The 25084-nt window shown below is 41.7% G+C and overlaps 2 protein-coding genes across 2 annotated transcripts in view; one reads left to right on the top strand and one right to left on the bottom strand.

The window, feature by feature from the left end:
* The first annotated feature begins 1114 nt into the window (after positions 1 to 1114).
* LAMP1 (lysosomal associated membrane protein 1) lies at positions 1115 to 21760 on the top strand. Its single transcript, XM_061377791.1, has 9 exons — positions 1115 to 1274; positions 11186 to 11301; positions 12617 to 12830; positions 12936 to 13094; positions 16726 to 16946; positions 18623 to 18745; positions 19666 to 19735; positions 19903 to 20073; positions 20738 to 21760. The coding sequence occupies exons 1-9, from the start codon at positions 1223 to 1225 to the stop codon at positions 20875 to 20877; spliced, it is 1266 nt and encodes a 421-aa protein (XP_061233775.1). The 5' UTR covers positions 1115 to 1222; the 3' UTR covers positions 20878 to 21760.
* A 1742-nt stretch (positions 21761 to 23502) lies between these two features.
* Positions 23503 to 25084, bottom strand: part of GRTP1 (growth hormone regulated TBC protein 1) — a 36670-nt gene continuing 35088 nt past the window's right edge. Inside the window, exon 8 of the mRNA XM_061377740.1 lies at positions 23503 to 23962. Coding sequence (XP_061233724.1) covers positions 23873 to 23962 — 90 coding nt within the window. The 3' untranslated portion in view covers positions 23503 to 23872. The remainder of the gene's footprint in view (positions 23963 to 25084) is intronic.

Genomic DNA, 25084 nt, shown 5'->3' with positions numbered 1-25084 from the left:
TTCACCTCTTGCTTTTTAGTTTTCCCAAGGGGGGAAAAAAAAGGGATTTCTTAAAACTTTTTTAATAAAAACATCACACAACATCAGAAACTATGTGAAAGTGCAATAATTTTACTCATGGAACCATAAGTCATTGCAATCTCTGTTTTAGCTCTGAACACATAGGTGGCTTATCTGTATACACAGGTGATGCATATATATATATCAATTCAGAGATAATAGACCATTAACTTCCAGCACTTTTATGCAGCTGGGACTGAGGTAGTTCTGGGTGAGATCACTATACTTAGCTTAAGACTGCCTTTAAACCTAGTGGTAAGAAACATATTCTGGAGGCAACACAGAACTTAAGTGGTTTAATTGCTCACCCAAGCCATTTCTCACCCTCCTCTATCACCTCCCCTTTAACACAACTGTCCGTGCTACATTCCCCACTGGGAAACACATTTAAATGCCTAACACTGGTCAGGCTTACCTAGGTCCTGATCATAGAATCCTAAAATAGTTGGCGTTGTAAGGGACCTTAAAGTTCATCTCGTTCCAACCCATTGGCAGGCACATCTTCCACTAGACCAGGGTGCTCAAACCCCTGTCCAATTTGGCTGAAGAATGTGATCTTTCTCACAGTTCTCATTCAACCTGAGTTACAGAGGTAAGACCTATGGCAGCTCACAAAGACCCCAAGCATCCATTCCCAAACATCCCCGCTGCAGGTGAGAACCGACTGAGCAGCCAGTGTCAGGCCAGCAGCGCACCGGGGCCAAGCCATGGGTGTCTTCAGCACCTGGGAAACCCCAGACCCACAGGTTAGAGCTGTTAGCCAGAGGAGCCTGGCGCTGAACTGCAGCACCTTGTGATGATAGTGCACAGATAGACACTGCATATACGTGTGCCCCATACACTAACCGCCACCCTTCGGTGTGCGCCTGTCCCTCAGGACTGAGGCACGCACCGAACCACAACCCCCCTCCCCTCAGAGCTGGCCGCCGCAGCACGACAGAACACCACTCCTCTCGCGAGACCCCGCCTACCTCCCTCGAAGGGCCGCCCTACTCACGTGATGGCGCCTGGGCGGGCCCGGATGACGTCACGGTCATATGACCGGCCGGGGCCGTCGCCACTCTTCCCAGCGCGGTGCGCCGCCGCCCCCCCCGCTGCTTTCGCCCCTGCTCCCGCTCCGCGCTCCCGCCGGTGCCACCTCGCCCTGCCCCGTGTCCCCGACATGGCTCGCGCCCAGGGCGCGCGGCGACTGCTCGCGGCGGCTGCCCTGCTCGGTAAGAATAGGGACGAGGTGGCCAAGGCCTGCGGCGGGGTGGCGGGCGGGGGGGAGCTCGGGCGCGGGGGGAGTCGTCGCAGCCTGGCGTGGCCCCAGGGCCGGCGGCACAGGACGCGGCACCTGCTGTCACTGGAAAGCCGCCCGCGGGAGCCCACCTGCTGTTGCTATTCCGAGCCGGTAACTCTGGGCAGGGGGTCCCGGGCCTCCTGGGCGCGGCGGCAACCAGCCGGGCCTCGGCCTGGCGCGGGGAACTGGGGATGGTCCGTCCGTGGGGGTACGCCAGGCACAGCTCCCGGCTGCTGGGAGGTGCCGGGTACCTCGAGAGGTTATCGCTTCCCTCTAACTGTATGGGGCCTGCGGCGCCCGAGAGCCTCTGACAGCTGCGGGAGGTACGAGGGGAAGGATGGAGGGAAGGCGGCAGCGGCTGCGCTTGGTGTGGTGCCCGGGAGCACTCGCTGAGTATCTGCCCTGGACCTATCGACAGCGCTCTGGGAAGATCCCGAAATCACGCCTCTGCCTCCCACGAGACATGGAGATGCAGGAATTACTGATGTCATTGCTAGGAAGTAGCCCTTTCCTATAAAACATGTAATGCTCACTTACTTAATGTCTTTCATCCTGCCATACCGTGAGTGAAATCTGAACTGTCGCTGGGATAGCGAGATTTTAGTGCCTTGATGAGAAGGTTTGTTAGTGCGGCAAGACTGTTTGGTGAGGAAGTGTCTTCCCTGTTTACTAATAACTGTGTTGCTTCAGGTTTCTTGCTCTGAAAGCCACATCATGCGACACTATCAAGTTTCTGAATGTGGCTTTGGCAGCAAAGGAAACTTCTTCAGCAGCCAGCAAAAATACTGCCCGAGTAAAGTAGCAGTTGAGAGTGGCTATCTGCTGTCATATGGAGATTGTGACAGTCTTTGGAACTCTTTCAACTGTTCTTTGGTAGTAAATATCATTGTTGATGGTGCTTCAGTTTCACTGAGCCCAAAAGGTGTCAGTCACAAAGGGCACTGAGTGGCTCGAATATCCAGCCCTTGTTAGCCAGTCTAGTGAGCACAGTGACTTATAGCGCTCTCATGCTGGATTTATAGTTAGTATTGGCAGCTTAAGTGGCATTGAACTGGTGCTGCAGTGAGAATTCTGTGGTTAGCTTATTTGATATAGTTATGGCTTAAATGAAGAATTTCGTTTGCTTTCTAGTTAGGCTGCATAGTTTTTTAAGTGGTACCACAGACAATAGGTTCTAGGACTGTGGTAGCTTTTCCCCTGCTTAATTAGTGGTTACAAACATAATTCATTGTGTTAGGTTTTGACACTTTCTGGCATGTTAAATGTGTTAAATTTCTGCAGCTGAGGCAGCAGACTAGTTTATTTTACCATAGAGAATCTATTTACTGACAGTTGGGACTTTGCACCAATGTCTAGTAGCTGGGTGTTTCTACATAACTTTACAGTCTCAGGAATAATCTTTGTGCTGCATATAGAGACTCCTTCTTGGAATACAGATCACCTCTTCCATTGTCTGCCAGAGTGGCAGGGCTTGGGCTGTAGTGAGGGGAGAATTAGGAGATAAGAAGATAGGAGCTGAGTTCTTCAGGAGTTTTTGTCTCATCTGCAGCCTTTTAGTCATCTGAGTGTGGATAAGGTAATGATCACAGGAGGCTGAAGGATTAGCATGGGTGGGTCAGATGTGAAAGCTTATTTGGCAGTGCCTTGACTTTGGGACAATAGAAATTTTTTATTCCTCCAGAATACCTCGCCACACCTCACTTACTGTTTCGGTTTTACATTCACGCTGAGCAGCAAGCACCAAGCTGAATATTTCATGTATCAGCATGAAGTGTTTCATGATGAATTCCCTCACTAGTATCAAGTGTGCATCTGGAATGAAAAAATTGAGATAATACAGGGAAAGAGGACTACAGGAAATTAAATGCCTCCCCTCAAATTTAGCTGCTGCTTTTTGAAACGTGGGGGAAGATGGTGCTTGTCTGTTGTTGAGCACAATGGGATAGTGCCAAGCCCAACATTGCTGCTTGTGCTGTTTGACTCCTAGAGCACCGGCAGGGGTTTTTTTTCTCTTACTGAGACAACAAAAGCAACAGAAAACACTTCTGAAAACCTAAGTTTAGGGTCAGACGTGGGTTTAGTATTAGTGAGTAACTAATGGAAGAGTCTGAGATTTGAGGAAGGAAAAATGAGCTTGACCAAGGTAGTGTGATGCCACTTTAGGGTTACTGACGCATAATCCACGTGTTTCTATTGCACAACTCTTGTCCAAAGGGGAATTTCAAACCTTACTACCAATGTAGGGATAGTTGAGAGAAACTTGGATGATAAATTCCCACCAGTGAGTAATTTGGTGTTGTATCGTTTCACTCAGTTTTGGCGTTGCTAGCTGTATGGACTGAGGCAGAGTGTAAATTAGTTTTCATAAAATATAGTGACTTTAATGTGCGACTTCCAAAGCGTGGTTTTACCAAATGCTGTCCTTAACATTGTGTTTGCTTGATAACTTCTTTAAGAGTGTTGACACAGTCTCTAAGGATCTGAATTTGCATGCTAGTCCAAGGCTGTCCTCCAGTGATAGGTTACTCAGCTTTGACTAAGGCAGCTTTTCTGACTTAAGAAGTAACTCCTTACTTGCTGAGTGAAAACTCTACAGGCTCCCTGATATGCTGCTTTTAAGAGATGGTCCCTAGATTCCCATTCAGGCTGACTGAGAAGTTTTGTCTTTGGTGAAACCAGCTTCTAGATTGCTCTGTAGTGAGCAGGGTATTTTCTAATCAGTGGCAGACAATAAACTGAAGGATTGCCTCTAGGTACAGAGGAGCCCTACTCAAAGAAAAGATGGATACTTTATTGAGATGTTAACTGCTGTTATCTCTGTTAAGCTGTCTCAAAGGTAACTGATTTCTAGCCCTAAGAAGGCACACCTTGCTTTTGCTTGTTGCAGCTTACCTGCAACAGCTTGTCTTCTCTGTCAGATGTGATTTTTTAAAAATTCCTTGAGGAAGCTTGGTGCCCTAATGGATTTCTTGGCATTTATTCTCCTAAGCTTGGCAGGAGACCCTTTTGGGTATGAGAGTGGCAATGGTACAACAGCTGTTTCAATGCTTCATTGCATTATCTTAATTCTAAATTATATGTTTTAAAATTTACCTTATGTTTTGGTAATTCAAGCTTCCATGCTTTTTTGTGCATCCAACTATAAGATGGACTGGTGTCCTTTTTAATCTCAGGGTAACAGTTTCTTAACCTTTCTGTCACTTGACAGCACCACTGACTCCTGTCAGTATTATTTTCTCTACTGTATTTCAAAGCGTGAGAGGGTTAGCAGCACCCTGGCAGTAGAGTACAGAGTTCCAAATGTGGTTCAGCTCTGTGCAGTCAGCACTTACCTAGCTGTTCCCTCTCCAGTGTTCAGGTTTGAGCACAGTAGCCCACACTAAATACAGTTTTCTTGTGCCTTGTATTGAGTTTTCTTGCATCTGTAACTTTATTAACTTCTGATTTCTTAACAAGGCAGAATTCAGTCTGTGTAAAATGGGAACACCAGTATGTCTTCACTTTCCTTGACGGGGTGAGATCTACTCTCTTCTCAATAGGACTAGGAGAATGTTTTTACTGAGGCAGTTGTATTATCTTTTTTCCAATATCTTTTGGTGAGGCCTTGCTTTAAATTAAGACAGTGCTTCTTCCTCCAAATGTTATTTGAGGCTGCCAGCTATCTTGAAGGACATGTGTTAGTTTTGTGGTGTGATATAGCAGCGCTAACCAGAGCAAGTGCAAAATGGACTTGTGTGAATGCTGAAAAGGGTCTAGCCACAGGAGTTCAGACCTTCCAGTGCACTCATATAATCAGCTGCTGTAGAACCATCCCAAGACTTCCTTCCTCTAGATAGGAAACTGTAAAAAAGCCTCATACGACTAAATGCAGTTGTGCAATTCTCTGGCTAAATGGCAAGTACACAGCTGCTGAATAACCTTTCATTTTTAATGCTTTTGTACTTTTATGAATTTGTTTATAAAGACAGATGTTATTCAGACTACAAACTTAAATTGAGAAACAAAATGCTTGCTGCCTTAATGGGAATTACCAATATCAAAAGCATAATCTGAGACTGCATGAATTTGTCTGTTAGTTGACAAGGGTGTATCTTCCAGGGCTGCATCAGGAACTTGATATAATCAGGTGCTGTACCTGCACACATGCAGCTGGTTCTCTTCTCTCCTAAACTACGTTCATCCATCCTTGAATTAAGCTCTGTTCACCCTTTCCACCACTGTGTTTGTGTTCAAGTGTGTCCAACAGCAGTTGAAATGGGTCCAGCCTTGTGTTTTCCTATTAGGCTTTCCGGATAGCCTGCATTCAGTCTTCAGAATGTGTTGGTAACATGTGAGTGCAACTCAGTTTTATGAAAACGATCTTGTCTCACGAAGAGTTGTTCATGCATCAAGTCTGTCAATGGATTTTACTGCTTTCAGTTGTTCCTCAGAAATGTCAGGGTTAGTAAATAGAATGATCTTTCAAAAAATGTATTTTTATTACAGTTCTTTTTATGTACTATCCCCAGGTAGTATAGATCCTGGATTGTAAGCAAGCGATTGTGACTTGGTCTTCTGAAAAAGGACTTGTACTAAGTGTCCCTCTGGGATTGGTACTTAAATTACAAGACAAGTCGTCAGAGGAGAGCATAACTCCTCAGGGATTTTTCCATTCTCTGGCATAGATTTAGGAGTCTAAAGTGGTAACTAAGGTCACCACTTTGTTCACACTGAGATGACAGGATCCTTTCAAGCCATCAGAATGAGTAAATTACTGATCACTTCTGTACAGCAGAAAATAAATGGTCTTTTTAGATAAGAACCAGCATTTGTTATCTCCTTGGATTAATGCCCCATAGATAGCAGTGTTCACTGTGCATACCCTAAGAACCTCTGGGCAAAGGTGCTGGGCAACACAGTAGTGACTAGCTTAGATACAGAATGATTGTGTAGTGCTGATGTTTGTCAGCAAGCATCCCTTACCTGCAGATTACTGCTGCATAGTAATTACAGGGTAGGCTGTAGCCGAGGAGTCTTTGATGTATGTGACCAGGCTGTAGGTGTGATGCTCTGAACCACTGTCGCAGCATATACGGGAGTGATTAGATTAGCTGGGCTGTGCTGCACCCATGGTTTTCCTCCCTAATGCCAGTCACTTGATGTAACTGCAGATAGCCCCATTCACAAGATACCTGTATTGCTGAAACTACTGATGATGAGGAATATGTACCCAGGTCGATTTGGGTAGCTTGCTGTCCTTTCTTCCAAGTGAGGAAGAAAGATACTAGAGTTTTACTTATGCAGGAAACACGACTATATTAGCAAACCTCAAATTATAAAAAAAATATCTTTTGGTTTGTGGTCCTTATTGTCAGTGTTCTGTGTTTCTAATAAAAAAAAAGAGAAGTAAATTATTAACTTAGCTGGAGTCCTCTTTGGAAGCAGACAGTGCAAACAATTGCCACTGATGTATGCTCAGGTTTTTTAGAGCACAGCACCATTCATCTTTCACCCTCAGTAGGTTTCCATTAAATGGGAGAATAACTTAAGGGTAGCTGTGCTTGGCTAACAAGATTTCAATTATAATAAAGTTGAAACCTGAAGTCAGCTTTGTGTGGTCAAGAGATGGGGAATATGGCTTTCTAAGAGCCGTATTCAAAAAGGCTCTGATTTAGATTGTTCAGATGTGCTAGATTGTTTTCTTAGCATTGCAGTTTGTTGTTTAAAACAACTTTTTCCGAGGAGAATTCTTTAAGGTAAATTGTTACCTACCAAAGAAGACTTTGTTTTGACTTGTTTACTATATTTCAATGTTGATATGCTCTGTTTGTTTGTTTTTTTAATGTAGGTATGTTAAATAACGAAGGATGCTGGATTTAATTAAAGTGACATAGCTAGCTGTTGCTTCAACAGTTGTACCTTTGATCTTTTCTTGCATGAGGCTCTTAACTTTAGAAAGTTATAAAGGTATAAAGGGAGAGATTATCCTATGGTTTTCAATTGAAAATACACAGCTAGAGTAAATATGTAGCAGCCCTTTTCCAGCACTTATTGAAATACAAAGGAAGCATCTAAACTAAGTGGAATTTCTCTGATGCTGGTGCTTTTCTGATGGTTCCTCTACTAGATACCCGTAACACAGTGTTTCCAGCCACGAGAATAATAAACTTCTCAAAACTTTTATTTTTTGCTACTGAAAAGTCTAGGACCTCTTCAGCTGTGTGACCCACAGAATGGTTGGGGTTTGGAGGGACCTTAAGATCATCTAGTTCCAGCCCCCCTGCCATGGGCAGGGATACCTTCTATTAGACCAGGTTACTCAAAGCCCCATCCAACCTGGCCTTGAACACTGCCAGGGATGGAGCATTCGCAGCTTCCTTGGGCAACCTGTTCCAGTGCCTCACCACTTTCACAATAAAGAACTTCTTCCTTATATCTAATCTACATCTTCTTTGTTTAAGCTTGAATCTGTTACTTCTTGTCCTATCACTACATTCCCTGATGACGAGTCTCTCTCTGGCATCCTTATAGGCCTCCTTCAGACATTGGAAGGCCTACTATGAGGTCTCCACACAGCCTTCTCTTCTCCAGGCTGAACAGCCCCAACTTTCTCAGCCTGTCTTCATAACAGGAGGTACTTCAACCTCCTTGTCATCCTTGTGGGCTCTTCTGGACCTACTCCAACAGCTCCCTGTCCTTCTTATGTTGGGAGCACCAGAACTGTGCGTAGTACTCTAAGTGAGGTCTCACGAGAGCAGAGTACAGAAGCAGAATCAGCTTTTGTAACCTGCTGGTCATGCTCTAACATACAGTTGGCCTTCAGGACTGTGGGTGCACATTGCCACTGTACTACTGCCCTTGCTCTAACACAGATTGTTGTCATATAGGATGCTGCAGTTTATTATGAGGAACATTTGACATCTGAAGTTAAGAAACTGAAGGTTGTACCAGCTTCTGTGTTAACAGCAAAGAATGATACTGTTAGGAGAAGTACAAGCAGTATTCTCAAGTTGTGGATATGCAATGATAAAATTGAGCTATGGTTTATGTAACTTCATTAGAAATATTCCCAGGACAGATTAATTCAAGATCAGTTTGATTTTCTGTATTCCTGACATTTTGACTGTAGGCTCTTGCTATTTGTGGGCTGGTGATGATTCATGTGTTAATCACTAGTCCACACTTAAGACTGCCTGTGCAAACTCAACGGCTGCTTTCCTGCAAAACCCAGTGAGCTGTTCCTCTGCCCTAGACTGGCTGGAGTGAAAACTAGGCAGGACCTTCCTTCCCTCGGTGTCTTGATTTGTTGTTCTGCGTGTGTTCTTAATTTTCTCTGTTCCCATGTCCCTCGTGTTTCATTCTTTCATCTGCTTTCCTTCAAGACCATGGGAGCAGATGATGCTGTAGCACAGGTGTTGCTGTTATTGCCATCAGCTTATGCACAGTGGAGCAGCCCTCTTGCCACTTCATCAAGAACAGCTCAGTGTCTCGTGCTGGATGCATCTGTCTCATCACTGACACTGCAAATCCAGTAGCTGCTTAACTCTTCTTAAGGAAAAATGTGGTTTTAAAGTTTGTTCCACACTAACGAAATTGGGATTCATAGCATGGTATGAACTTAACCTGTCAAAAATGTAACAGTTAGGCAGGTGGTATTTCCTACTGCTTGTTCATGCCCCTTATTCTCTATTATTGATTTGTAATCTCTTCATTCCCAGTATCTCTCTCCCATTTAATGCTTTCTGGTATCTCTGTGCTGTTTTCCGTTGTTCTCTGAATCACCTGTAGTGTCTGTCACATTTTCCTTTAGGTCAATAAGATTTTTCTTAATTGTTTTTCAGTCTTTTCTTTCTTCTGCATTTATTTTTAAAGCTGTTTCAGTTTTCTTCTAGTGGTTTTTTGTTTGGTTGGTTTTCTTTCTTTTGCTGCCTATTACTTGTTTATTTTTAGCTTTGAAATTGCTAAGACTTTTAATAGCTATCAAACAAGGGGGTCAGCGTGCACAATGAATGTTTTCATTCTAGCATGTTTTCCATTGGTAATGTTAGTTCAAGAAAAGCGTAAGCAGATTGCTGTTGGGAAGAGACGTGCTTGGGTAAAATGTAAACCAGTTCCAGATGTAAATTCAAATAGGAGGAAAATTTGCAAGCTGAAACTTCCACGTGGAGGAGCATCGGCTGTTTCTAGTGCTGCTCTGAACTGCAATACGTAACATCGTCTTTGTGAATACATGTTCCTGAATGAACATTGAGCTGCACAGAAGGGCAAATGTAATATGGTTTTGGTTTGAAACACCAGTTTTCTACACTATCCATTCTCAAGAGATTTCTCTCTGCTGCTTATCTCTGGTTTCAGGTGTGGACTCTTCAAACAACTGGGTAAAGTTTATGAATTCCAGCTAAAGCTCTGCCTCCCTTTGGCGCTGGTGGGAGGACCCATTGTTGCTAAGGGGAAAGAAACAAGGGAAAATGCTTGCTGAGTGCCAAAGAAATTGTTTCCGCTGTATTCCTACAACTGAAGGGCCTTCTATCAAAGTCCACTGACAGGAGCCAAATTTTTCCTAATAATAGTCTCAGTACAAGTCTGTGCACCATAGTTTTGGAGTGAAAAGTTTTAAAATTGGGATTTGTGTTTTAAAAACTTCTTGGGGAGGGAAGCTAGCTAACGGATAATCCATCAGCTGAGCCTTTTTGCTGTATCAGCAGCTGAATGGATTAGCGTGTTTGACTCTAAAACTTGATTGCTGGAGGTAGAATGCTTTATGTTTTGCAGATGTTTTTTTTTCTGTGTCAGGTTTTCTGCAAGACTGAAGTTGGTGGAAATGCAGGCTGGTAAAGTGGTAGCATGAGAATCAGGCAGGCTTTCTGCCATGAGGTTTACTTTTGCTGTGTGTGTGGTGACAAGTTAAGAACCAGAAAAAAGAAAATTAAAGAACTTGAAAAACCTTGGTATGATTTCAGATTCAGGAGTTCTGTCCAGTTAGCCCATACTGCAAATGAAGTAAGAGATAAACAGCTTTTTGGCTGCATCCAGCCTGCTGCAACACATTCCCTTCATGAAACTTCATTGGCAGTGGATGCTGGTCTGCTGTCAGAAAGGATAATCCTGTGCTCCTCTTACTATATGTTCTTACCCTGTTAAGTCAGTACCAGTGTGGTCAGTTGTATTGGTGGGCTGGAGGCAGTGACAGGGGAAAAGCTGTGCTTTTGTGTGCAGCTCAGTCTGAGGTCAGCTTAAACAAGTCAGGAACACATAACCTCTGCCTGTGTCAAGGTCTTGGCCCCCGTCCTCCTCCCAAGTGCAGAGAGTGTGATGACAGTGAAGCGAAGTTCTCCTGGCAATGGTGGCATGCTCCATCATCTATTTTTGGCAGTCCCTCTAAAACGTCAGCAGTCAATCCAAGCCTGCTTAATGCTGCATTCAGGGCATGTACAGCCGAGTATCCTGGTACCGCGGGAACGAAGGCTGTGTGGTGTGTTGTGGGGGGAAGGCTGAGTGCTGTAGGCATGCAAGATCATATATGGTAAGTCAGTGCTGGCTGAAGCTGTGTAGGATGAACACTGATCAGTGGCCTTGAAGGCTATGACTGGTTTTTGTTGCAAGCTTTTCTTGCCTTCTGAGGACCCAGCATGGCAACAGTTTTAGTTTGGATGGCTTTGTCTTTTTATACATGGTGTTTTCAATTTGCCCCCTGTGTACTAGAGATGTTGAAAGTAGTATAGAGACCATTAATACCCAAATTTCCAAATGAAACTGTTGTTTGGGATGTACTCCCAAATGTAGGGTTGTACATCTTTCTCTGCCTGGGATAAAAAAAAGATAAAATTATATGACACAAAATTAAATACTTGTCATTCTTAACAGGCTTTTTACAGGCTTCCTCTTCATTTGAGGTGAAAGATCAGAGTGGTAAGATCTGCATAATTGCTGATATGACAGTAGCCTTCTCAGTGGAGTACAAAAGCAATGGGCAAAAAGAGGTAAGGGGAATATTTTACTGTTTGTCTCTCATTTGTGTTTATAAACTGTGGTATTTCTGCAAGTGCACAGTACTTAGGCTTTGAACAAATATCTAAGCATAAAAACCACTTCAGCAAAGATTTTCTCCCTCCCAGTCATGTTGCATCAAGTTATTATTGATGCTTCTTCAAATTAAACAGTGTTAAGGATGCCTGAAACACCACAAACAATACATGTGTGGAACTAATTTTGTGACTGAAATACCACTAAATGGTAGCTAAATTGGCTTTCACGGGAACTGTAAAGATCAGTCAGCTTCTGTGAACTTGGTCATACTTACGTGGACTAAATCTGAACTGAAATGGCTGTTGGCATGTAATTTTTAAACTTGGCCTGAAATCTGATCTTGCTTAGCAGATCTCTAGATTTCAGTGTATCTGCAGACCAGTGCAGTGCTTACAAGTTGTTCCATATTAACAGCATAAGCCTGTTCTTGGAAAGTTGAGAATTTTTATTTACAAGTACTCTGCTTTTCAGTTTACTTTCTTGGTATCTTCACTACTGAACAGGAATTGTTGATTATTTATAATCTCATTGCAGCTGCATGTTTTGAGGCACTCTTGTTGAAGATGATGGGGGTTTTTTTTCCTAGCAATCAGTATGATGTGGAATTAAAAAATAAAAAACCCTATTACTTTGCCAGTGGTGCACTGGCTGTGTGTGTTTTGAGCTATATTGCATAGTCCACTTTTTCAGTGGTACAGATGGTTGCAGTCCTCCTGACACTGGTATGTAAGTTTGTATTCAGAGGTGGCTGCTTTCATAACATGCTCTTGGCTGTTTCTTTGTGTAAGCAATAAGCTCAGAACGTTTCATCAAACACTGTATTGATCTTCAGGTATCATGTTACTTCTCAATATGTAATAAACTCAAAAGTATTATAGCCAAACTGCATAGGCTGTACCACTTGCTTTTGTTCTTACTCAGTTGTACTACAGGAAGCAAAGCTTAAATTTCTTCCTGTTTTTCACACATCCAGGGTTTGCCAGATTTGATTCACCTTGTGTTGAAGTACATGCAAATTTATAGTGCTAGTTTAGTGGGGGCTGGGAGGGAAGTCTAAAAAGTGCTGTATTACTGTTGTGTCTACAAATTTCAGAGGACAATAGTCTTAGAAATCTGAGTGCCAGTAACATGCTATTTGCTACGTACTGGTATAGAACTAGACATAGCACATATGAATGTCAGCTCTTATGTTTTGTAACATTTTCATTGGATATTTAAAAAGCAGTAAGGAAAAGCTCATTTACATGCGTGTTGTTTTCTACCCCACAGTTTGCACACTTTTTTCTTCCACAAAATGCCACAGTAGGCCCACAGAGCTCATGTGGTAAAGGTAACACATCTCATCCACTACTGGTATTGGATTTTGGAGCAGGACATTCATTAAGTCTGAACTTCTCAGAACAAGCAGACGAGTACCAAGTTGAAGAGCTAGTTTTCCACTACAATCTCTCAGATGCAACTTTATTCCATAACTCAACTGGAGGTAAAATGAAAACTTCATGTTCTTATTGAGTAACCCTTCCAGATGTAATACTGACTTGTTTCTGTAAATACTTTTACATACTAATGCAATGTCATCATTTTATAGGGATGAAGAAAGTATCACATAGAACTATTATTCAGGCACATATGGGCACAACCTACAGATGCATCAGCTCCAAGCAAGTCAATATGAAGAATGTGAACGTTACTTTTAGCAATGTTACTTTGGAAGCTTATCTCACAAATGGCACTTTCAGTATGAACAGTAGGTATCTTGGAGCAGAAAATATACTTGATAAGCTAATATTTCCAGTAATAGGTTATTTCCAAGTTCTGACTTGTCATATTTAGGTAGGTACAAACTGGATCTGAAGCTCTCATAGCAGCAGCTTTTGAAATCAGGGGACCTGCTTCGGGTTTTATCTGTAGGGTTTTCAGTATCCATAACTGGAAGATAGTGCACTGTGTTCCCATGGGTTTTATACAGGTGTTGTGGAACATTCCTTCTGTTCATGAGTATTTATGGGTGTAAACATGTGCTGCAGTAGGTCAGCTGGGCATATGGCCAGAATCCTTGTTTAAGAAGTATCTGATAACTTCCAAGTATTATGCCTCTATTGAAGTGATTTGAACGATTTACTGTGTGCTCTGGGGAAAATGAGTGATACAATGGCAGACAATAGAGAACTAGTTTATAGGGAACAGATCTGTATGCCTTCCTACAGGAGGCTTTGTGTAAGCTGCAACAGTGATGTTTTTTCTCTGACTTGATCACAAAGCAACTTTGTCCTGATTGCTTGTATTGAAAAGCATTTTGTAATTTCACTGCTATAATGATTAGAAGACAAGCTAGTTCATGGAATATTCAAGTCCTTTGTTTTTGTGGCAACCTTCTTCAAACCTGAAGAGCCATATAAACTGATGGCCCATGCTGTTGTCTTAAGGAGTGACAAGTCTTTGCTTTGCTTTTGGGGCAAGTAGAAAACCTTTATTTTCTGTGGAAAGTGTAGAACTTTTCTTATGCTGCTAATCCAATTTATGCACCTGTTAAATTGAAACGAATCTTAAAAACTAGGGTAGTCAGTGCTCATTTGGGATGGATGCATTGAACAGGTGCTTTCTGTTCAATGCCTCCATACATTGAACAGGAGTATATCCCATATCTCTGAAAAATACCTTGCCTGATGCATGATAATAATGGCATTAACTTATTTAATGGCTGCCTCACGTGACTGGCTTGGATTTCAATGTATATCCTCTCTTGAGCAAATCTTTTCCATTCAGTGAGCTGGTTTGCCGCAAAGATGTGGACCTACATTTTTCATTAAAAAAAAATAAATCTGATATTTATTACTCCAGTCTTCAGAAGTAGCTCATTTTTACTTGATATCTTGATCCAGTTATCACACCAGATAAACATAAGTGATCCGTTATCAGGCTTGAACATAGGCCATGAAACTGGGAAAAGCCGGCTTACATGTCTACAAAACTTTAGTAAAATCTCCCTGTGTAATACTTTTCCTTTTAAGCTAGCCTGTTACCTGTTCTTGCGTAGTCCTTTGGTAAAAAAAAATAAAATATTATTTTTGGAAGGTGCTTTTTATGCAACACAAGTTTGCCAGCATTTTGCTTTATTTTCTATTCCTGTACTTCTGGTTTAGATTAATATAAATGCTTTAATTTGCCATGGGCACTTTTCCATGTTTGGTTTTCTCCATCCTGAGGTATCACTGTCTTGATGAAACTATTGATCCTCAGAAAAAATAAAACAAAACACATTTTCTCTAATCCTGGAGTAGGCACTAGTCTGAGTTCAAGCTATTTGCTTTGGGTTTTTTTGTTTGCACATTCCTGTTATCCATACTGCCATGCAGTTTTTTCCTTATCATTCCTAAGTTTTTATTACTGTCTTGGGTCTGCACCCAGATATATTTTCATTCCCACTGCACAATGAGCTCATTCTTGTGGGTGGTTGAAGTTTTTTTAATTATTATTCAGGTAGTGGAAGAATTCTCACTTTATCGTTTTTCATTTTAAAGTCTTTTTGACCCTGAAATCACATTCTTCTTTGAGATCAGTTCATTCTTTCCATTCTTGTGGGCTTGAGGCTTTGCCTGTCCTCGTGGTAGCTGGTTATTGATAAACTTTGGAACTAGGGTTCTCCCTCACCTCCCCTCTCCCCAGCCCCTTTCATGATAGGATATTTCTGCTGGTGATTTGGGCAGAAAGGAGGGGAAGGGATGAAGAGTCAGTATTTGATGTATCTGCATCACTAGAAGTGGTAACTTCTATCAATGCACCTAGTAGTTAGTGGCTCAGGTTATGGTAATGATTATCTGCAGCTCTGAAGAAGAGGACGCTTTCATTTTATGTGTGTTGGTAGTTTCATCAGCTGCTTTCCTGTAACTGTCAGAGAAAGATGTAAGAATTTGTCTCATCTTCAGATTTGTCTTGAAGAGTTACTATGAGCTATGCTGTAAATCGGTTCAGTAAAAATACTGTGTTAAGACTCCACCCAGGGCAAACTTCCACTCAAATTGGTTTGGTTGCTTACGTCTCTGCCAGCTTGAGTAAGAGGCTGTACATGTTGAGATCTTGTAGATGGAGGGGAAATTATCCATTGAGATACAAAGTAATGCTGCTGATGGGTGTATTTGTTAAGAAACGATCCCATTTTGGGACATGACCAGTATCATTCTACAGAAGATAGTGTCACTCATGCATCCATTCATCCACCTTCCCTCTGCTGTCACTTTCTATAAATTGAGTAGAAATAGGAAAGCGTGCTGTGTTGGAGTCTTGTGACTTTAGGTGTGATTAGAGTCCCTTGTTCTGAGCCATAATTGAAAGTTCAATTGATGTTTAAGTGTAGAGGCTGTTTCTTAGATGTCTGGTATCTGCAAGGATTAAATTTTAGAAGTAGGCCTTTTGAGTCAGAATTGACTGCTGCTGCAGTTTGTTATCCTTACAAAGTTGCAAGCCGTTATCCCTGACATGGGGAGATGACCTTCGCTTAGAACATGGAAGCCTCTACTACAGTAACGTCTTTGCTCTGACCTTTGGTTTTGGCTTAGATGTTCAATGCAGGAGCCTTGTTGGCTCCCAGATCAAGTTAAGACCTTGCTGCCAGTTGTTTCTGAGTACTCTGGCAAATAAATCTGAGTCTCTGCTCCTTCTGTCTTCTTTTGCCTTGGAAGTTGCTGCTGAACTGGATGAAAAGAAAAGGCTGTCTTGCACATCCATACGCAGCCTTCTTACCCCCCTGGTGTGTAGCTGCTAATGCAGGACAAAAGGGGGGATTGACTTGAAAAGATATAGTAGAACATTTGCTATGAGCAGTGTCAGGTCCAGTAGCATTGTAATGTTGCAGTGGATATTGCCAAAATAATGACATGGGGTCCTCACAACCTGTTAATGTAACTGAGGGAGAGAGGGGAAGGAGAACAACATACCTCCTGAGAGACCACTTTGAACAGGGGGCAAGAGAACTGTTGTTTTGCTTCTAGCATGCAAGTGCCTAGAGTGTCTGAGTGGTAGTCGTTCTAGCCTTGCTGTGAACATACAGCAGGAACACTGGCTCTGTCAGCATAGCAGTATGTTATTTATCCTGACTTGATGGCAAAGTGAAATGACAGACATGAATGAAAGCAGATGCAACCACTGCGAATTTCTGTAAATAACAGCACAGGTGTCACTTTCACATGCCAGGCTTTAAAAATGTCTCACTTTTTGTAACAAGAGTTCAAATAACACTTTACCATCACATTTTTCAGCTTTTATTATCTTGTATTAGAATAAGCTACTTGAAATTGTGTCCTCCTTTCCCTTGAGGATAAAAAGGTAGAGCACCCACAGCTTTTTTTTTTTGTGTAATGACTGTTTTCCTTTCTCTCCAGAGACAGAATGTGCTGAAGATATGGTCTCTACTACTGCTGTAGTGCCTACAACTCCTAAACAGACTACTAGCCAGGTTCCAACAACAACTAGCCCTGTGCCAACTGTATCACCCTCAAATCCTGCAGTTGGTAAATACAATGTGACTGGTCCAAATGGAACCTGTGTACTTGCCTACATGGGGTTACAGCTTAATATCACCTATCTAAAAAAAGATGAAAAGGTATATATATTTTTTTTCTTTCTTCAAAGCCTTCAGATTTGAAGACTTGGTAAATTATTACAGGCTAACTTTTTTTTCTTTTAAAATCGCAGTTCTTTGTTGTGTTCATCCATGATAGCACTCCATTTGAATTGCTTAACTTTGACTAGACTAGTGACAGTTCAGAAGGTTCTCTTCTACTGAAAGTGGTAATTTTTTTGTCCAGCAAGAGTGTTAGACTTGGCTGTTAGATCCAGTACATGTATGTGGCTGTTCCACAGAAGCAGTCAAAAATTATCAAGATATAAGTAGGGGGAATCCTGTTATCAAAGATGCCATCTAAACAAGGCTTTTTAAACTTAAAAAAAAAATCCAAGAATTTGGCCTGAGACACCTAAGTGAAAATAGTGACTATCAGAAGGGAAGGTTATTACTGCTATAAAACTGGACAGGCTTGTGGCAGGTTAACTTCCAGCTATCATCGAGGAGGCTTGGGTTTACATTAATGTTTTTGAGCTACTGAAGGGCCAATTTTGACAGCAAATGTGCCTCATGGCTTATGTAAGTCCCAGTCTGGTATTCGTTCTTTCCCTCCATTGTTGATGCAAAGGCCAGCTTGCCAACTCCACAGACAAACCTGGTACACACTAGCTGGGAAGGCGGAGCAGTAAGGAGTAATACCAAAGGGACTGCTGAAGGTCCTCAATAGGAAACAATGACCAGGGGTCAGCAAACCTTGATGTCCAGTAAAGCTTTGTTGTGAGGGACCTTTTATCACAAGCTGGTTTTTTCCTATCCCATGGATTAATCTGATGTAACTAGGACAAGTGTGGGTAAACAAACTATACAAAAGCAACCGTAATTGAAGCTGGATCTCAGTGATGAAGGACCTGGTGTGGGGAGGTGGTATCTGCATAGGATTTAGCTGCTTAATGCTGTATGTGGTGATGCAAAGGAATCCATTGCATTTTTTATCATGATGATGACTGAGAGGTAAGACCAGGAGCACTGATAGCTGGTATGTGGTTGTACACTAGTTGATTATGATAGCAGCTGTGTTTTAGCCATCTTAATTGCATGAAATCCCCTAGCCATGTATTGCATGGCATTCTAGCTCTGCTGGAACAGCTGATTTTAGTGTAATGACCAGTGAGGAGCTGACAAACAGGTTTTTCAGAGTCAGGTAAGGATCAACAGAAAGCTTCTGAAAGGTTTCCAGCTGACCGATTGGGAAGTCTATTTAACTTGCAGCCTTCTGCAGATACAGGACAGTGTAAAATCATGTCCCATGGGCAAAACTAAAGCATTTTGAACTGAAGTGACTAGTAAGATGACTGTGCTTACATGTGGTTCCCTTCGTTATGTCCAAGCAGTATTTTATAGCTTCTTGCTCCCTGATGTAGTGGTTAGTGATGTGTTTACTTATGCTGCTAGGACCAAGGAAGTTTAGTGTGGAGAAAGCAATAGGTTATTGGCTGCAGGAAGCTTTGTTAGCCATGCAAAGATGCCCTGTGTTCCCTGTGCCAGCATGGTAATGCAAGTGCAACCTACACATGCAATTTATGGGCTAGTGTATCTGGCCAGTCATCTCTAATGTGTAGAGTGTGCATGTAAGCATAAGCAAGTCAGAAGTCAGCTGAACATATGGTGATGTGTTAGTCTCTTTGAATGTCATAACTGATCCTCTTCTCTCATAGATTGGTTTGGATGTGCTGAATTTTATACCACATAATACAACTTCTTCTGGGAGATGCAACAACACATCTGCTGTCTTGAATCTGACCTTTGAGAAAACGAGGGTTATCTTCCACTTTGCATTGGTAAGAGTCTCAAAACAAGCTGTAGGCTCTGCAGGACTTTTCATGTGGAAAAGCTGACTGGGGCAAGTAGGAGAGAAAAAAAGATGCAACTGAAGGAAGGGAAGTAAATACTTCCTTTGCTTTTAATACTAGGATTTAGAGGGTTTCATACTTGGTCACCGTTGTGAGGAAAGAATAGGTATATGTGTTGTGTATGCGCACATACATATGTATGCACATATGTATTTTGTTTGGAATGGGAATTTAAGATTGTATTGACTACTCTAAAGCTTCTTGCCCAACCTGGGAACAGCCTGTGACAAGTAGGCATCTTACTTAATCGTACAAGCCTGGAACTGGATTTAAGTCCACATTATTATTCTGTACACAGCCCAATGGCCACATGTGCCTGTCTTATGGTCTCCTATGGTGGTTGGGAGCCCGGTTTCCCACAACCCTGCTCCAGTGCTATATTAGTACTGCATACCCTTGAGGATTGAATGCACCATGTTTGTCAGAGCTTCACGCTTCTTTTAATACCTGTGGGATTGATCAAATTGCAATCACCTTGACCTGTTATTATTAAATGAGTCTCCACATCTCTGTGGTGTACTGGCCTGCTTCAAAGCTGCATCTGTAGCACAGGTGAGATCACTGCACTAACCTGGTTAAGGCATGGTCAGGACTATGCCACTGGTGTCAGAGTCAAGTAAGCAGCCTCAGGGGTGATGGTTCCCATTGCTCTACCTCCCTGTCTCCCCCAAAGGAATAGTTCCTCAAGTGCAATGAAGCTCTTCCTCTGGATGTTAATCCCAATTGTGGACTATGTTTTGAAAACCTTTCTCAAAATGCATGCAGAATTGAACCTGAATGTTAACAGCTTATGTTGTACATCATTAGCTTAAATGACAATTACTGGCTTGTTTTGTTTTTTCTTAAAGAACGCAACTGCTGAAAAATTCTTCCTGCAAGGTGTGAATGTGAGCACAACTCTGCCTTCTGAAGCAAAAGGTAGGGACTTCAAGAAGTTACTTCAGTGACTAATACTATAAATATTAAGGGTTGCTTGCATTAAATAACGTGTTAGAAATGTCGGGGATGAATGTATCAAATTTAAGTCTACAAGCTTACAGCTTCTGCTCTTCAGGTTTCTGTAATAACACTTTCTGTTAATGCAGTCCCAAGATTTGAAGCATCAAACAATAGCATGAGTGAACTGAGAGCTACAGTAGGGAACTCCTACAAATGTAGTGCAGAGGAGAACCTCCAGGTCACGGACAAAGCCCTGGTCAACGTATTTAATGTTCAGATCCAGGTGTTCAAGATTGATGGAGACAAATTTGGGGCAGGTAAGAGGTTTACATTTTGGGGCACGGAACCTAACATTTGTGGAGTACATTTAATATAAACATATTATTCTTTAGTAAAATTTCAGCTTGTGGGTGTTACGCTTAGTCTCTGTGTGCCCTACTACAGATGTTGGGGTGGTGAGATGGTAAGATATTGTGAGCTGAGGCTAGCATGAGAAGTATGTAATAAAAAGCTTTGGAATAACTAGCACTTCTTCCTTATGGTCCAGAGAAGAGACAAGGAAAAGTGTTAACTTTCCCTCATAACTGTGTACAGAAAGTCATATGAAAGGGGCAAGTTCTGGGAAGTTACCAACTCTTTTAGTTAACACTGTCCTTTGTGATTGTGATTAAAGCAAAATAGCTGTGGGAGGAGTCACGTGAATATATTTGTGACAGCTATGCTTGTATATAGTTTAGAGTAATAGCTCTTGAGAAGGCGAGAATTACTCTAGATCTCTACATTGTGCAAACTGGTACGAGAAGGACTTCATCCTGAATGATCATAGTGAATTTAGCTTCCTTTTGGTTGTTGGCAAGTTAATCTAGATGTGAACTTGAGCTAGTTGTAGCTATGTGCTGAGAGCAAAAGCCTGAAGTTCTGGATGTAGCCATCTGTTCATGCACTAGTGCTTAACATCGATGTTTTTCTCTCTCTCTCCAGTGGAAGAATGTCAGCTGGATGAAAATAACATGCTGATCCCTATAATAGTTGGTGCAGCCCTTGCTGGTCTTGTTCTCATTGTCTTGATTGCTTACTTGATTGGCAGAAAGAGGAGCCATGCTGGATATCAGACAATTTAATGACTTGCACTAAAATCTAGTGTAGATGAAAAGCAATTGCAAGAGGCTGGGAAAACTCCCCCACACATTTCCCCTGAGCTAAGTTTGATATTGTAAGGGAACACCTTTTCTTGCAAATTGCTTCTTCTTTAAAAGTCTGCTTTATTAAATGTGAAATCATCTTGCAGCATTTAACTATGCACAAAGAAAATAACTTCTGAAGATTCTGGTGTTTAATTTTTTGCTAACTAGTTGAAATATTTACCCACTTAGAAACAAGCTGAAAGTTTTTAAAGGTGCTTTCTTGCGGAATTGGCATAAGGTCATGTCAGCTAAAGATTCCAGAGAGGGATGTTGCTAATTCACACTGACTCACTTTCAGAACTCTTAACAAAGGGAAAAGGTTCGTTCTTCATACTGCTGCCATCCAGTGATGATGTTAATTATACCGATGATGCATTTAAAAACAATTTAGTAACAACTGACAAAATTGAAATTTAAAATCTAAACTCCACCTTGTCTCTTAGGTGTGTATTTTTTACTAAGCTTTAAGTGCAATGCCTGGCATATGCAGGGTGTGAATGACGCAATACTCAAACCTTACAGGAACTCTTTATGATTGGACAACTCCCCTGTTTGATATTTTTGATGCTACACCAGCTCATTAGGAGCTGGTACTTTTTTAAAATGGGTGTTATTTTTATTTACTTTTTTTTGTAAAGTGATTTCAGTCTATTCTGTTGGAAGGTCCAGAGAGATCCTGTTACTGCACACATGTACAATATAGATCTCGATCTGCTGATTCTCTTGCTTTAACCTTGACTGGGGGGTTGTACACTTTAAGGATCAGTTCTTATGTATGCATTGCCTGTAACAATGCTAATAAAGACACTTTTTTTCTGTATATCGTAGTATTGCTGGTCACTGTTTAACCCAGTGGTCGAGTGTTTAAATGCAGAAGTTTTGGTTTGGCTCTACTTGGGGAGCTTTAAACAAATTCTTAGTGTGGAGTTGTGTTAAACAAGTGCTTAAGTTGTTTCTCTGTGGCACAAAAGCGAGGCTTAACTCTGTATGCGTCTTTGGAACAGTCCCTTGCTTTGGATTTTGTTCTTGGAAACAGGTAAAGCTTCTGCATATTAGTAATCCAAGACTTGAAGAAGTTAACTCATCCATTAAATTACTTGTTATTGAGAAATGTCATCGCCTTCTGAAAGTGCTGCTAAGATACTCAGTATAAGGACTGAGGAAGTGATCGTTCATTTTATTTTGAAGTTGGATTCTCACCACAGAGTAGGAGGTGAATGTCTGCTGAGGTCTGTGTGCATTGTGATGTACTGGAAAGGAACCTCTGTGTTTAAGCTTCCCTGATTCCCTCCTGCAGCGTTGTTTTGGTGTTAACAGTACTACCTATGCAAGGCAGAATCAAGGCATGCTGAAACATCGCACAGAACACTGCTCTTCTGATAAGGAGAACTGAATGCAGGGCAGTAAGGCTGGTATGCTGTGGGTGTGCCATGCTACCTTGAAGGTACCTGGAAAATGTGGATTTTGGCTGTGGCAAATAAACTAGTATTTCCTAATACCTGCTGACAGACTGTAAGCATGGTACTGCATATGTCCTTATAATTCAGTACCCAAGCAAAAAGCTGTCTGTCTGGTACCATAAAGAATAGGATAGCTTGGAATCATACTTTTAGGAGCTGTCTTTACTTATCTAGAAGAGCATTTATCTACTTCCTGTGAAAAATCCGTGTGTTCTTTTTTCCCTGCTGAGGAATGAAAGAAATTCAGTCTGCAGGGAGGAAAAAAATAAAGCCTTCCTTGACAAAGCATGAAGGTAGCTTGGAGAATAGTCTGAAAAGGAGGGTGGTGTCAAAAGGTGAGACTTTCCACAGTACTTGTTCAACAGGCAGAATAAAACCCATGAACAACTAACTGGTCTCTTTTCAGGTGTCTTCTCTCCCTTCCCGAGTGGCAGTAAGGAAAGGATTTGGCCACGAGAGGGCTCTGTAAGGACAAGAAAGCAATTCACAGGCCCCGGCTCCAGCAGGGTTGGAAGTGGCCTAGCGCCGGGGCAGGGCTGCTGCATTGCTTGTTTCTGCCCAGGGGTAGGAGATTTAGACTTGCGTTAAAGGCCTGATGTCTCACTCTGTCGAGGAAAAAGCCTGTTCATGGCAGTTTCTCCCAAAATGTTTAGTTACACAGTATGAATACGATTCGTGCAACCTCAGTACACAAGTACATAGCAGTACAGCATCCCTTGAAATAAAATGAGAAATGCTATTTCTAGATTTAAGTAAAATTTTGACTCACTTGATTCATTTGAGCCACTTTTTACCTACTGTGCTAGAGTGAGAAAACCCTGAATAAGCATATAAACTACTAAGAGAGATTATAGAGGAATTGTTTCTGCAGCTTTCCATAGCCTGGACTTCAACATGTTCCCTGCTGCCTTTACCTGAAGAGCTGTTATACATTGCATAGAGTAACTGCTAGTGAAGATTGCATTCCTCATTGCTGTCTTGCCCTGCACTTTGCTGTATTTATTGAATTCCTTAAGTGGCAGCTGCAAGGAAAAAGGAAGATGTTTGTATTCCAGCCAGGAATGAGATCAGCTGTTTTACCCTCTTCACACCAAGAAACAGGTTCTGACAAATTGAATTAATTTATTTTGTACAAATGACAGTGGTGTCACAGTTACACAGTAGGAAGTATATGCGATTTTGTACACCTGTTTTAACATTACAAAATGCCCTGTGACTTTTTTAAAAGGAGTATCCTGACACTGATCACATTCTATTCTGAAAATACTTTAAGAACAACAAACAACAGAACCACCAGTTCCAGTTACTAAGTCTGACATACATTACACAGTGTTAACAAAACTTACGTGAAAGGCAGGAAAAATTGGTCGTGTCAGTTAACTGATGGAAAGCTTAAAGTGTGCTTTAGTCAGTGCAAATAGAGGAATGTGTCAATTGCTGTAGTATCTGACCACCTGGTTAAATGGGATGAGTTATCCCTGAGAAAGTAACTTCTCTCTGCAAGTCTCTCGGAGTTTGTTGATTGTTGCCATGGACAAGGTTCCAGGGTCCGTGAATATTTTCTGTTGGCAAAGCAAGAAAATTCTTAGTTAAAATGTTGACTTTGGACAATCTGCTGGAATTCTCACATAAGTCTCTGAAGTGGAAAATCCCTGCTTCGATACCCTCACTGATCTTTGGCCTCTGTAACAGAGCAGCATCTTCTTATACACTGCTGAAACATGGTAAACCTGCAGCTCATAACAAATGAGCAACAATACAAAAGCTAGTTTGAATGTAAGTGTCCAATTAAAATTATTTTAGAATGCATTTGTGTTGGTGGATGGCAAGCATACTTACAATGTATTAAGCCATTCTAGTTAATGCTGCAAAGCACCAGTGTGTTTCTCATGGGGTGCTAGCATAGGTTTTTCAAGCTCTGGAACACACATAAATACACTAGTATGTTCCTACTCAACCCAAACCAAACCGTCTTAGTCCCCTTGCTATATTTCCTTTGCTTTTCTTCTCTACCAGGCTTTCAGGGTAGTAATGTAAGAATTTGAGGCATTTCAAATGCCATCACACAGCTGTAATCATCTATTTTTGCTTTGACATCTTGCTCAACAATACATTTGTTTGCACTGCTTCACCTGAAGCTTCTGGCTGAATAAACTGTGAAGCAAGCGGTAAGTTTATGCACTTTAATCTACAATTCAGGTATGTGGGCCCCTCAGTTTTCTACAGTTGTAACTGACAGCTGTGGAGACAAGATTATAAATGAGCCAGTCTGAACAGCATTCTGGTAAAGAAGCCTGCACTGCATTAAACTAACAATTCAGGTTTTGTTCAGGGAGAGAGACACATAAAATACTCAACTGTCATTGTGTCAACTAGCACTGGTATCTGTACTGAAGAAAAAAAGTCCAAACCCAAAAGTATGTGTTTCAAAGTTACCTAAGAACCTAACCTAATGTCATTTAATTGCCCTAAAAGCCCCCTTGATACAGTAACCAACACAATTAAACTGGTTTATTCAGGGTGAAAAAGAAAAAAGCAGTTGAATTTCTAAAGGTAGCTAATTTAATTAAGGGGGGGGGAAGGGTGATGACAAATGGCACAGGACCAGTCCTTAAAGGACAAGTCATCTAATAGCCAGTTGGAATGAACCTGGTCCAACTTTTAAGTGTGTGTATCAGCCTCTG

This window comes from Neopsephotus bourkii, unplaced genomic scaffold, assembly GCF_033783945.1.
Source record: "Neopsephotus bourkii isolate Nb327-2 ecotype Australia unplaced genomic scaffold, CSIRO-AGI_Nbou_v1 NB_1760, whole genome shotgun sequence".
NCBI classification, from domain to species: domain Eukaryota; kingdom Metazoa; phylum Chordata; class Aves; order Psittaciformes; family Psittacidae; genus Neopsephotus; species Neopsephotus bourkii.
This window is presented reverse-complemented; position numbering and strand designations above follow the sequence as displayed.

Excerpts from the sequence above, each read along its gene's own strand:
- LAMP1 (XM_061377791.1), top strand. The coding sequence starts at position 1,223 with ATGGCTCGCGCCCAGGGCGCGCGGCGACTGCTCGCGGCGGCTGCCCTG. Across the intron at positions 16,947-18,622 it reads ATCTAAAAAAAGATGAAAAG|ATTGGTTTGGATGTGCTGAA; the intron begins GTATATATATTT and ends CTTCTCTCATAG. Across the intron at positions 19,736-19,902 it reads TCTGCCTTCTGAAGCAAAAG|TCCCAAGATTTGAAGCATCA; the intron begins GTAGGGACTTCA and ends CTGTTAATGCAG.